The sequence below is a fragment of the Myotis brandtii genome, unplaced genomic scaffold (genome assembly GCF_000412655.1).
Source record: "Myotis brandtii unplaced genomic scaffold, ASM41265v1 scaffold103, whole genome shotgun sequence".
Taxonomy (NCBI): Eukaryota; Metazoa; Chordata; class Mammalia; order Chiroptera; family Vespertilionidae; genus Myotis; species Myotis brandtii.
In genome coordinates this window covers 5307946-5319571 of record NW_005353460.1, presented here as the reverse complement: position 1 = coordinate 5319571, position 11626 = coordinate 5307946, and the positions used below count along the sequence as shown (strand labels likewise).

The following is an 11626-nucleotide window of genomic DNA, read 5'->3' as shown; positions in this document are numbered from 1 at the left end:
AGTTAACGTTAAACATCAAGAGTCATATGATGAAAAGCAAGTTGCTAACACCAATTATAGAGGTGCTCATTTACTAGTGTTTGACAACATGGTCGCAGTATGATCTAAAGAAGACTCTTGTGGTAGAAATGAAACTCTAGGATTAAAGAAAAAAGCAAATGAACTCCTAGGAACACATGAGGGAAAAATTCCAGAAGGCTTCCATAATCAGCAGATGGGTACGCTTCATGATATAGAAAGACAGTCCACTATGCAGGTTCTGAAGAAGCAAGTAGTAATTCAATTAAGAGTGGTAACCAACAGCAATGAGAACACAAATCAGTCAGTTATCCATATTACATTTATCACAGAATACAATCTGAGAGGAAATTATACCAATGACTGGATTTTCATTTTTCATTTTACAAAAATTTCAGCTCAGAGTGGCATAAGTTTCAGATGCTCGCTTCCAAAGATGGGTTTTCATTCCTGGCTGATTGCATCCTGAAGAAATCAAAGGTGTTCACAAAGTAAAATCACCATCTCTGACATAGTCTCTCTTCCCGTTTTCAGGTCTTCTGAGCCATTTTTGTGTAACAAATGATTCACAGATGCAATTTAAAAAAGTAAAAGAAAACACACCAAAAATTTTGGATAAAGGTCACAAGAAAAATTATCTTATAGAGACAGAAGATGTTTTAAAGATGCTGTTCATGACTTGGTGGAATTAGGAGCTTGCTACAATACTATTTAACAATTATTTATGTTGTTCATTTTCTGAGATTTCATTCCAATGAGAGCTGCACACTGTCAGCTTGGTTTTGTGGCTGTTGATGGTCATACTTCCTTGCTATTAAAAAAAAAAAGAAAGAAAGAGATATACTTAATAAAATAGCAAAATAATTACTAGCTAATATCATTAAATGGCCAGTCATGAATCTCAGTAAAGAATTAGCTTAGAATTAAACTTTTTTCTGTTGGAGGAAAATTTTATTATACATTATGATCCTCTAATATCTTAACACTGCTGATATCCATTTTATATGTTATTATTATTACTATTATTTGTATATCAGGATTACTCAGAGCTTTAAAAATATAGGGTAAACATTAATTACGCTGTTAAATTAACATTCTGCAATTTACTTCTTTCTTGCCCCCTATTTCCACTTTAAGATAAATTAAAAATAATGCTTTTGTCCACACAATAAGGAATTTGACTATATTTTAACTTATAAGCCTAAGAGACGTATTATTGAACTTTGTGATTAATATAAACTTGATGAAAAAAATGCAATTCTGTATTCTCTTTGTACTGCTGAGAAATGTTTATTTGAAGAATGGTGTTGCCTGGGCTGGGAGAAGGGATGGGAAATTGGGGGACATTTATAAAACTGTCAATAAGAAAAATAAATAAATAAATAAACAAATAAAATAAAAATGAATGGTCCCAACCTAAAACTAGAGAAAGTACAGGGCTAAAATATTTAGGAATGTCACTGACTACTTAGCTCTAAAACTTTCAGTCTCTTCACTGTTTCTTAGCCATGAAAAAGATACTACTTGTTTACAGTGCTCAGGGGTAAATTCAGATTTTTGTGGCCTAAAGCTTTTACAACTTTGGGAGTCCTTTTTAAGAAAAAGAATTTTGTTTGCTATTTCCTCTTGAACTGGCAGACTTTGTTAGGGCTAGATATGTCACAAGCACTCAAGAATGCTCCAATGAGCAGGAATTCAATAAATGTGCAGACCCACACACACTCATTGTTTACAGGAATAATGGCTTCCAAAATTGTCTACATCCTAATCCCCCCAATCTGTGAATATGTTACCTTACAGCTCAAAGGGGACTTTGAAGATGTGATTAAGGTAAGAGGGGGGGGGGGATTACCCTGGATTACCTGGTCCCACCTAATCACATGGACTCTTAAAATTGGAGAACCTTTCCTGGCTGAGTTCAGACCGAGGGGAAGATAAAATGAAGAATGAACAGAAAGATGCAATGCTGTTGGCTCTGCATCTGGAGCAGAAAGAAAACCCTGCTCACACCTAGATTTTTATCCCAGCAAGACTGTTGTAGGATTTATAACCTATAAAAATGTAAACAATGCATCTGTGTTGTTTTAAGCCACAAAATTTGTGATAATTTGTTACAGCAGCAATAGAAAACTGATGCGCCTTACAAAGACAGGAATTCTGATCTTATTTTATGCCGTTCCCATCAAAGAAGAAAAAAAAAACCTGTACAATGGGGTTTATAATTGTATATGTTATACTACTGAATATATTACTGATAGGAGGTAACTTCTATTTTGACTAGGCATCAATGAAAACTTAATTCTTCCCTTATAATTTCCTTTTTAAAAAAAATATATTTTATTGATTTTTTACAGAGAGGAAGGGAGAGGGATAGAGAGTCAGAAACATCAATGAGAGAGAAACATCAATCAGCTGCCTCCTGCATGCCCCCTACTGGGGATGTGCCCGCAACCAAGGTACATGCCCTTGACCGGAATTGAACCTGGGACCCTTTAGTCTGCAGGCCGACGCTCTATCCACTGAGCCAAACTGGTTAGGGCTCCCTTATAATTTTCTTTACAAAGCTTCTGACTATACTTTTAAAAAAATGCTTAAATTTTTTAAGGATTTTTTTCTGTTGTGATAAAATATACATAAAATTTGCCATTTTAGTTAGTTTTTTAAAAAATATATATATTTCTTTATTGATTTCAGAGAGGAAGGGAGAGGGAGAGAGAGAGAGAAACATCAACGATGAGAGAGAATCATGGATCAGCTGTCTCCTGCACGCCCCCCACTGGGGATTGAGCCTGCAACCCAGGCATGTGCCCTTGGTTGGAATTGAACCCGGGACCTTCAGTCTATAGGCTGAGGCTCTATCCACTGAGCCAAACTGGCTAGGGCCATTTTAGTCAGTTTTAAGTGTTTAATTTAGTGGCATGAACTACATTCACATTGTTGTGCAACTATCACTACCATCCAGACACAGAACTCCTTTGATCATTCAAACTGAACTCTACCCATTAAGTAATAACTCCCCATTTTCTCCTCCCCCAGTCACTGGCAACCACGATTCTACTTTCTGTCTATGAATTTGCCTCATATAAGTGAAATCATACAATATCTGTTCTTTTGTGGCTTGCTTATTTTACTTAATTATAAGAATAATTATGAAGCATAATGTCTTTAAGGTCCATCCATGTTGTAGTATATGTTAGAATTGTCTTCCTCTTAAAGGCTGAATAACATTCTACTGTATTTATGTACCATTGTTTGTGTATCCATTCATCCATCAAGGACACTTGGATTGTTTCCACCTTCTGGCTACTGTGAATAAAGCTGCTATGTTAGTTTTACTGCTTAGCTTGAGCTGGTAAGCCATCCATATCGTACAAAGTGCAGAAGGAACAAAAGAAAAAACAGTGAAAGTGTATTCCTCTTAGCTGACGAGTCCTGTAGCTGTCCACCCAATTGCTTTCCCCAAAGGAACTGCTGTTACCAGTTCTTAGGACAAAATTTATGCTAAAGAATTTTTTATAGGTTTTACTTGTGTAAAATATATATGCGCATATATATATTTTTTCTACTTTTCACCTAAAATTTCACTTTGGTTCTTTCTATGCACACACATACACATGTTTACATTTTTTACTACAGATATGTTTCTTTTAAAAAATATCCAGTCTTTTTTCTTTAAATCCCACACTCTCCCCATCAAGGTAATAATGTTAATAGTCTGATGAGTATCTCTTCAAACCTTCCTCTATGCTTGCATAATTATATAGAACATTTATATTATATGTAGATAATATAAGGGATGTTGTGGTCACGTGACTTTAAGAGTGGCATCGTATAATATACTATTACATTTTGCTTTCTGAGCTTAATGATACACCACAGAAATAATACCCTTATTCTTTTAAATGGTGGCATAAATGGCTATGGCCTACAATTCATTATGACACCGTACATTTTAACTTTGTTTCTTCCCCACCACCTACATAGTCACCGTGTTCAGTACTATTGAACATATTAATATGGAGATATGACCCCTGGCCTTGCACTTTAATATCACATGCCATATTCCTGGAAGCCATTCCTTTCTGCTTTGGCTTGCAGTAATTTACTTATAATAGAAGAGACTGGCTGCAAATTCCATAAATAAAACTTCAAAACCCAACTAAAAGTAGCTCCAACTCAACTTTCCCGTAGATTCTACCAAACGCTCCTGGCCACTTTCTTTTTTTTTTTTAAATATTTTTTATTGATGTTTTTACAGAGAGGAAGGGAGAGGGATAGAAAGTTAGAAACATCGATGAGAGAGAAACATCGATCAGTTGCCTCCTGCACACCCCCAACTGGGGATGTGCCAACAACCAAGGTACATGCCCTTGACCAGAATCGAACCTGGGACCTTTCAGTCCGCAGGCAGACACTCTATCCACTGAGCCAAACCAGTTAGGGCGATCCTGGCCACTTTCATGCTGTTCCGCAGGGACGGGGGTACAAAGGAGGGCAAATTACAGTAGGAAGAGATAGCAATCTCAACTGATTATTAAAATAGCTAATTTTTTGCAAAATTTACAAAAGTATGACCCCATGTATTCATTCCTAGGGTTCTTCTCAGAGTCTTGGAAGGGCCCGTACATGCACAGGGTCCTGAAGCATTGACTTCATGCAAACCTCCTTGGCTGTCACTGTGATGAGCATCTGAAAAGGGCACTCGGGTTTCATCATCAACTATTTCTGACAACCTTTTACTAACTGGGTTTAATTCCAAAAATTCTACTTTAAACATGCTTCTGTATACAGTAAAGCACAGAATCTACTTACAAATGGAATACATTTCCAGTTGCTGTCTTAAACGAATTTTGCTCATTGTGTCATAGAAGTTGGGCTCTGACAAAGTTTCTGCTGTAGGTGGCACACTGAATATCCTCATAATCTTCCTTTTATTCCTGAAACACAAAACCATGCAGAAGAGAGATCTGTATTAATACCTATCCTATGTAATAAAAGCCCAGTGACCGAATGGCAGAACCACCGGAATGACCACAGCCCTTCACCCCAGCTGGCCCCGTCCCCCACGGGCATCCCCACCTTGATTAGGGGCAGGGCTGGCCGGCAAACCACCTGCAGGCCCTCGCCCCAGCCAGCCCCGCCCCTGATTGGCCCCCCATCGGGGCAGGTGGGCTGGACCCCACCAGTGCACAAATTTGTGCACCAGGCCTTTAGTAGGACTATAATAATTATTCTCAGGATCGTTGTAATCAGAAACTACATTTAAGGACTTAAGTGGCAAGGAATCCATCTTTTATTTTGTCTCTGTGGATGCTTCCTTGGCTCAGGTATTCTTTCTTTTTAAAAAAAAAATATTTTATTGATTTTTTTACAGAGAGGAAGGGAGAGGGATAGTTAGAAACATTGATGAGAGAGAAACATGGATCAGCTGCCTCTTGCACACCCCCTTCTGGGGATGTGCCCACAACCAAGGTACATGCCCTTGACCGGAATCGGACCTGGGACCCTTCAGTCCGCAGGCCGTCGCTCTATCCACTGAAACAAACCGGTTAGGGCAGGTATTCTTTCTTTCACTAAAAAGTATGAAGCTGTATGCCCTGGTCGCTGTGGCTCAGTTGCTTGAGCGTCACTCCATGCACCAAAAGGTTGCCAATTTGATTCTCAGTCAGGGCACATGGCCCAGGTTCAATCCCCAGTTGGGAGGCAGCCAATAGATGTTTCTCTCTCTCCCTCCCTCTCCCTTTTTCTTTTAATCAATAAAAACATATTTTTAAAAAGTATGAAGCTGGTATATGTATAGCCACAGGGATATACAAAAGAAAAGTAGCTGAACAATCCACTTAACACAACAGTGATGTACCTCTATTGTGCTTTCACTCCCTACCCTTCCAAAAGCCAAGTATTCTATGGAAAAATGCATAAACAAGAAAATATCTGATTTTTTCCCTTCCCTCTCATGTCCTCCAAATAAAGGTAACTTTCTGGGCTTTACAATAAACAAAATGTGAGCAGACCTTAACTTTGGAAAATAACAGATATGCTTATTTCTCGTATACAATAGCATGACTTCAGTGGAGCTTCTGTATGGCCATCTTTTTAAAATTGATAACAGTGCCCCTGCTTTTAAAACGGTGGGGTGGGGAGGAGGCAGTGGCTATTTTTAGTGGAACATGGTTTCTTGCAAGTGGGCCAGTGCTGTTATGTAGAGCCTTCCCTCACCCATCCCCTACAGTCTAGACAGCCAATGGGTGGGCTGCTTCAGGGCTCAGGCAGCTAGGAAGGATGAGCCTGCATGTCTGAGAGCAAATATGGGCTCTGAGCTACTCCCCAGACCAAACATCTGTAATTTCTGGATTACTAATTATTTTGAGCTATCTACTGTCTTTTTGACTTTGGCAGAGGATACCATGAGGCATGTGCCTATAAGCAGAAGCAACTCAGTTCAACTAATAGTGCTTTTCCTTTTCAAAGCAGCTTCCCCACCCTCTCCACCCTCCCCACCCTCCCTCACCCCCCACAAAAGGAGAGAGAATGAGAGAGAACAGTTACATTATGCTACGGAATCTAGAATTAAAGTAGGAAATATTTATTGAGAATTTACACTATGCAACACACCAGGCCTTGTTCTCAAGGGACTGAAGTTTTTGTGGAATAGACAAGTAATCAGATAATATCAATATTGTTCAACTAGAGGCCCGGTGCACGAAACTTGTGCACTGGGGGGGGGCCCCCCGGCCCAGCCTGCACCCTCCTGTGGGGAGCAGGCCTAAGGTGACAGTTGGACATCCTTAGCGCTGCCGCAGAGGTGGGAGAGACTCCCGCCACCGCTGCTGGGCTCGCCAGCTGTGAGCCCAGCTTCTGGCTGAGCAGCGCCCCCCCTGTGGGAGCGCACTGACCACCAGGAGGCAGCTCCTGCGTTGAGCATCTGCCCCCTGGTGGTCAGTGCGTGTCATAGCAACTGGTCGTTCCGCTGTTCAGTCAATTTGCATATTACCCTTTTATTATATAGGATAAGTGCTATGAAATAGTCTTGCACAGGAAACAGAAGGGAACGCTTAAAATGTGCAAAGAGAGAATTGCTAAGCACACAGGAGTTAGTGTCTCTGCATTTTAGGGACATGGGCCAACATGTGTGCTCATCCAAGGGTGCTGGTGAACACAGGCTGGATGATAAAATTGAGCTGTGTCAGATATGATAGAATGGGAGTATAGTGAGCTGGGCTGGGTGCCAAGGGCTGCACTTAAATCTCCACCTCTTAAAGCAACAGGGTTTTCCAAGCCAAACCTCAGTGCCCAGTGCTCAAGGGCACAAGCAGACAGTGCTTTCAGAGCAGGAACAAAAATGTTGATGACATTATTTTTGTGCATTTAATTCAGATCAAACAATCAAACCTGCAGAGCTTTTAAATGCCCAGTTTCTTATTTCCCCTGAAGTACTCAAAGATTTACCTCTTGGCATACATGAAGAGACCAAAGCTAACGAGGATGACTACCAAGTAAACGTTGGTGGCTTCGTTCCAGGCCTCATGAACGCTGTAATCAATAGAGCCATCGTCACCCATCACTCCGTAATCCCCAGGCATGTGGCTGAAAGAGAGAAAAAAGAACAGGGTTTCTGTCAGTGAGGGCTGGCATGACTGGAGAAGGGCTGGCAAGCAGACGGCCTGCTGGCCACCCTCAGCCCTGCCGCCTGTTTCTGTATGGCCCAGGAGCCAAGAACGGTTTTACATTTCCAAATGGATACTTTTTAAATGGTTATAATTACCTACATAACAACCTTGATTTTTGCCTCACAGCTCTCAAAGCCTAAAATATTTACAATCTGGTCCTTTAAGAAAAAGTTGGCCAACCCTTGGTCTAGATAACTAAGGCACGTAACATATTCCCCCTTATATTTTATTTTTAAATCTTTATTTTTGAAAGTATCACATTTGTCCCCCTTTTTTCCCCATTGACCCTCTCCAGCCCGCCCCTCCCCCACCCCAAACCTTCACCACCCTGTTGTCCGTGTCCATGGGTTATGCATTTATGCATACAAGTTCTTTGGTTGATCACCTCTCCTTTTTTAAAAAAAAAATATTTTATTGATTTCAGAGAGGAAGGAAGAGGGAGAGAGAGAAACATCAATGATGATAGAGAATCATTAATTGGCTGCCTCCTGCAGACCTCCCACAAGGGATTGAGCTCACAACCCAGGCGTGTGCCCTGATTAGAAATCGAACCCAGGACCCCTTGGTCCATGAGACAACATTCAATCCACTGAGCACACCAGCCGGGTGTCCTCCCCTTATTTTTTACTTTGAAACATTACAGCTTCTACATAAAGGTTAAAACTTGGGATTAAAAAAATCATATTAGTAAAGGGACACAGGCTGAATATTACTGCACAGTCTCCAAACAGTGACTATCACCCAGATGAAAGCAACTGAATACTTTGAAACACCGGCCCAAACAACTGGCTGTGATGTTCAGAAAAGTGCTGCACTCGTGACCGCGGCCTAGAGAAGATGTGACAGCCATGACAAGGCTCTTCCACAAGCCTCCCGTGTGGAGCTTTATCTAGTTTTGGCTTACTGGCCAAATGTGGTTGAAAGAAGCTACAGGATAAAAAGTTGAACTTTTTTGCTATTTACACAGCTGTGACTTCTATTCAAGGAAATGCATTCTTTGGACATTCCCACAGAAAATAAGAGTGGTAATAGCAACTGTATCAACTAGCCGTAAAAGAGCAATGGTTTCTTATTTGTGTTTGGGAAGGTAACTGAATTTTCCCTTTGAGAGTTCCTCCTTTGTGTTGGACATAAAAGGTAAGTCTAAGTAAAATGACCTAATATGTGAAAGAAATCCAGAAGTGTTATTTTAGACATTCTATAAAAAGGAAGCTGAACAAAATGATAGGTGATAACTGCACAGTAGTTTTTAAGAATAAGACAGCCATTTTCTAATACCAAGAAAAAGAGTATCTGAAATGGCCAAGAAATTGTTTTGCAAGTTTCCCATAGATATTCTATAACAATGAAGACATTGCAGAACTTCATCCACTAAAATATTTTTCAACCTGTCCTGCAAGCCTCCAAAATAATCTATAATGTAGATTTGGCTCAGTAAGTTAGTAAGTGTGTACTAAGGGCAGAGTCTGTTTTCTTTCTTATAGTGTGCCTCTGCATAAAATTAATGAAATGTCCTCAGAGGTCTGCTGCCAAGCCAGGTGGCATGTCTGTCCCTTGCTGACATCTGAAGTCTTTGTCAGACATTTGGGGACATAAGGTACTCATTTACAATAAAGTGAGTATTGTGAATGGCATTGAACTTAAACTGTTAACATTGAGGGCAAGAATAATTTCTCTAAAACATCTATTGGTGTCTGATGAATATAAAGATGTCTTGTAAAAATTAGCCAGGAAATAATAAAACAGAACTTACTTTAAATTATAGTAATCTATAGATGCAAGATCTAAATATTCAACATCAGACCATATCCATATCCTATATATTAAAGTCTGGCCCTGAATTTTCTTTTAAAAGATGCACAGGGGGATTTGGCACAGTCAGAGTTTCAATTCTTATTCCTTAAAACTGAACTCCAGAGTTTCTCTGAATATAATAATTATGATTGATAGTAATCAATCTACTTTAGAAATGAAAAATTTTGGAAGACCAGAGACTAATAATTGCTTATGATTGATGATTTTGTTGGTTCCAAAATGTAAAAAAAAGACAATGACTGTGTTTGGCAAAAAGAGATGGCTTTAGATGTCTGATTTAAGGTGCTGAAAAAGGCCTGGAACAATTACGCAGCAAGGGTGGTAGCTTTCAGGATTGGGAGTTATTAACAAGTCAGGGAAGAAGCAGGAAACATAGAAGTGGCCACTAGAACATTTGGCAGGTGCCATTTATCTGACAAATTATGAAAGTGTTTCCTACCTGTTTCCTAACACCTGAATGGATCTGAGCCAGGTTAATTTTCTGGCTTCAATTTTTCACAAAATTCTGTTTAAATGGTGTAGTCCTACAGAGCTTATCTTCCTCCTGCTACAAAGTTGCCAGTAATTACAAATTACAGAGGATTTCAAATTGTTGCTGACCCAGATGGTAAAAATTCAACGTGAGTTATATAACAGATATTCGACAACATCATTGCTATGCAATGACACTACTGTTCCACAGTTCCAGGGAAATGCACTGGAGGTATCGTTGTGAAAGATCTGTCCTGAGGGTACACCTCTCCTGTCCACTTCTCCATCATGACCAACGGCACGGCTTTGTAAGGCTGCCAGGAATAAAGAATGGTTTTGTCCGAAGTCACAGCACAGACCCACGGCTCCCATGTGGCCTGAACTACGACCATCCCCTTCCAGCATGCCACAGTCCAACCAAGCGCACACAGACACCTGAGCGGTTCCGAATACCACCACAGCCTTCCTCTGGAGTGAAAAGCAAAATGCCCTGGGGCATTCGAATGTAACAAGCCATGTGCTTGGATCATGATTCATGGATTTCTCAAATTCATCATCTGGGAAAACTAAACTTTTCCCCTACGTTTTCCCTGGACAGTAATGCTTGAACATGATTTCCGTAAGGAGATGCCAGGGTGAGCTGACTTAAGTCCCAGGTATACATTAACACCCAGAGATAAAGTTGATAAAATATGACAACTAGGGTTTGGTCTTAGTTTGATAGACTTTTACGCTGACAACTAGACATTTTCTAGGGATTAGTGATTATATCATAAATTTTAAAATTAGCTTCCTGATTCCATGTCTAGGTGGCTCTAAAACAGATTATCACTTGTCACCGTGTCTTGAATGTTATCATTTTTGTCTCTCGAAGAGTGCTTGGTTATTTTGATACAAATTCAGATTAGAAACACTTCCAGTGGTTCTCAACCTTCCTAATGCCACGACCCTTTAATACAGTTCCTCATGTTGTGGTGACCCCCAATTTCATTGTTACAAATGGAACATAATTAAAGCATAGTGATTAATCACAAAAACAACATGTAATTATATATGTTTTCCGATGGTCTTAGGCGACCCCTGTGAGAGGGTCGCGACCCACAGGTTGAGAACCACGGACTTATACGGTTCCGAGAGTTCCTCATCACACAGTCCATCGCATTAAGTGTGATTCTCCTTCTCAGTCCTCTGAAACACTGACGGATGGGCTTCCCGAGTCGGAAGGGTGCACAGGCTAACACAGGCCTCCGGGAGGAAGAACCGAGGGGGGCAGGCAGTAACATTCGAGGGTTCACGTGCTGGGCCGGCCACATGTTCCACATGTTCCTTTAAGCTTCACAACCACCTGCTGGGAGGCACTACGCTCCATTTTACAGAGGCGCCTGGGATGGCGGTGGTGGTAACACAATATAACCTGCCCAAATGTCACACACTTTCGGGGGGGGGGGGGATTGTCACCTGCATCTGACTCCCCAGCCTTAACTCTTCCGGCCCTGACCTCAACTTGTGAGACCTGCTCCTCCAGGGGGTAAAAAAAAAAAAAATCCAGTCGAGCGGGTCCAGAATATAATCCTTCCCAGGAAGTGGCCGCAGGCAGGGGCCTCCGGAGCTGCCAGGCCGCCGCGCTTCCGCCGCTCGCCGGTGAGCCTGAT

General features: G+C 40.8%; 1 protein-coding gene across 2 annotated transcripts; it reads right to left on the bottom strand.

Moving 5' to 3' along the window:
• Nucleotides 1-322: 322 nt before the first annotated feature.
• Nucleotides 323-11619, bottom strand: SMIM19 (small integral membrane protein 19). 2 transcript variants are annotated; one of them, XM_005856480.2, is made up of 4 exons: nt 11433-11619; nt 7468-7605; nt 4831-4955; nt 323-829 (listed from the first exon to the last, which is right to left on the bottom strand). In XM_005856480.2, exons 2-4 carry the CDS (start codon nt 7599-7601, stop codon nt 765-767), a joined length of 324 nt encoding a protein of 107 aa, XP_005856542.1. In that variant the 5' UTR covers nt 7602-7605; nt 11433-11619; the 3' UTR covers nt 323-764. The 2 variants fall into 2 exon arrangements, with proteins under 2 accessions (XP_005856542.1, XP_005856543.1); XM_005856481.2 differs by having other exon boundaries at nt 11473-11619.
• Nucleotides 11620-11626: the final 7 nt, after the last annotated feature.

Excerpts from the sequence above, each read along its gene's own strand:
- SMIM19 (XM_005856480.2), bottom strand. The coding sequence starts at position 7,601 with ATGCCTGGGGATTACGGAGTGATGGGTGACGATGGCTCTATTGATTAC. Across the intron at positions 4,956-7,467 it reads CTCTTCATGTATGCCAAGAG|GAATAAAAGGAAGATTATGA; the intron begins GTAAATCTTTGA and ends TTTGTGTTTCAG. Across the intron at positions 830-4,830 it reads ACTGGAAATGTATTCCATTT|CAAGGAAGTATGACCATCAA; the intron begins GTAAGTAGATTC and ends TTTTTTTAATAG.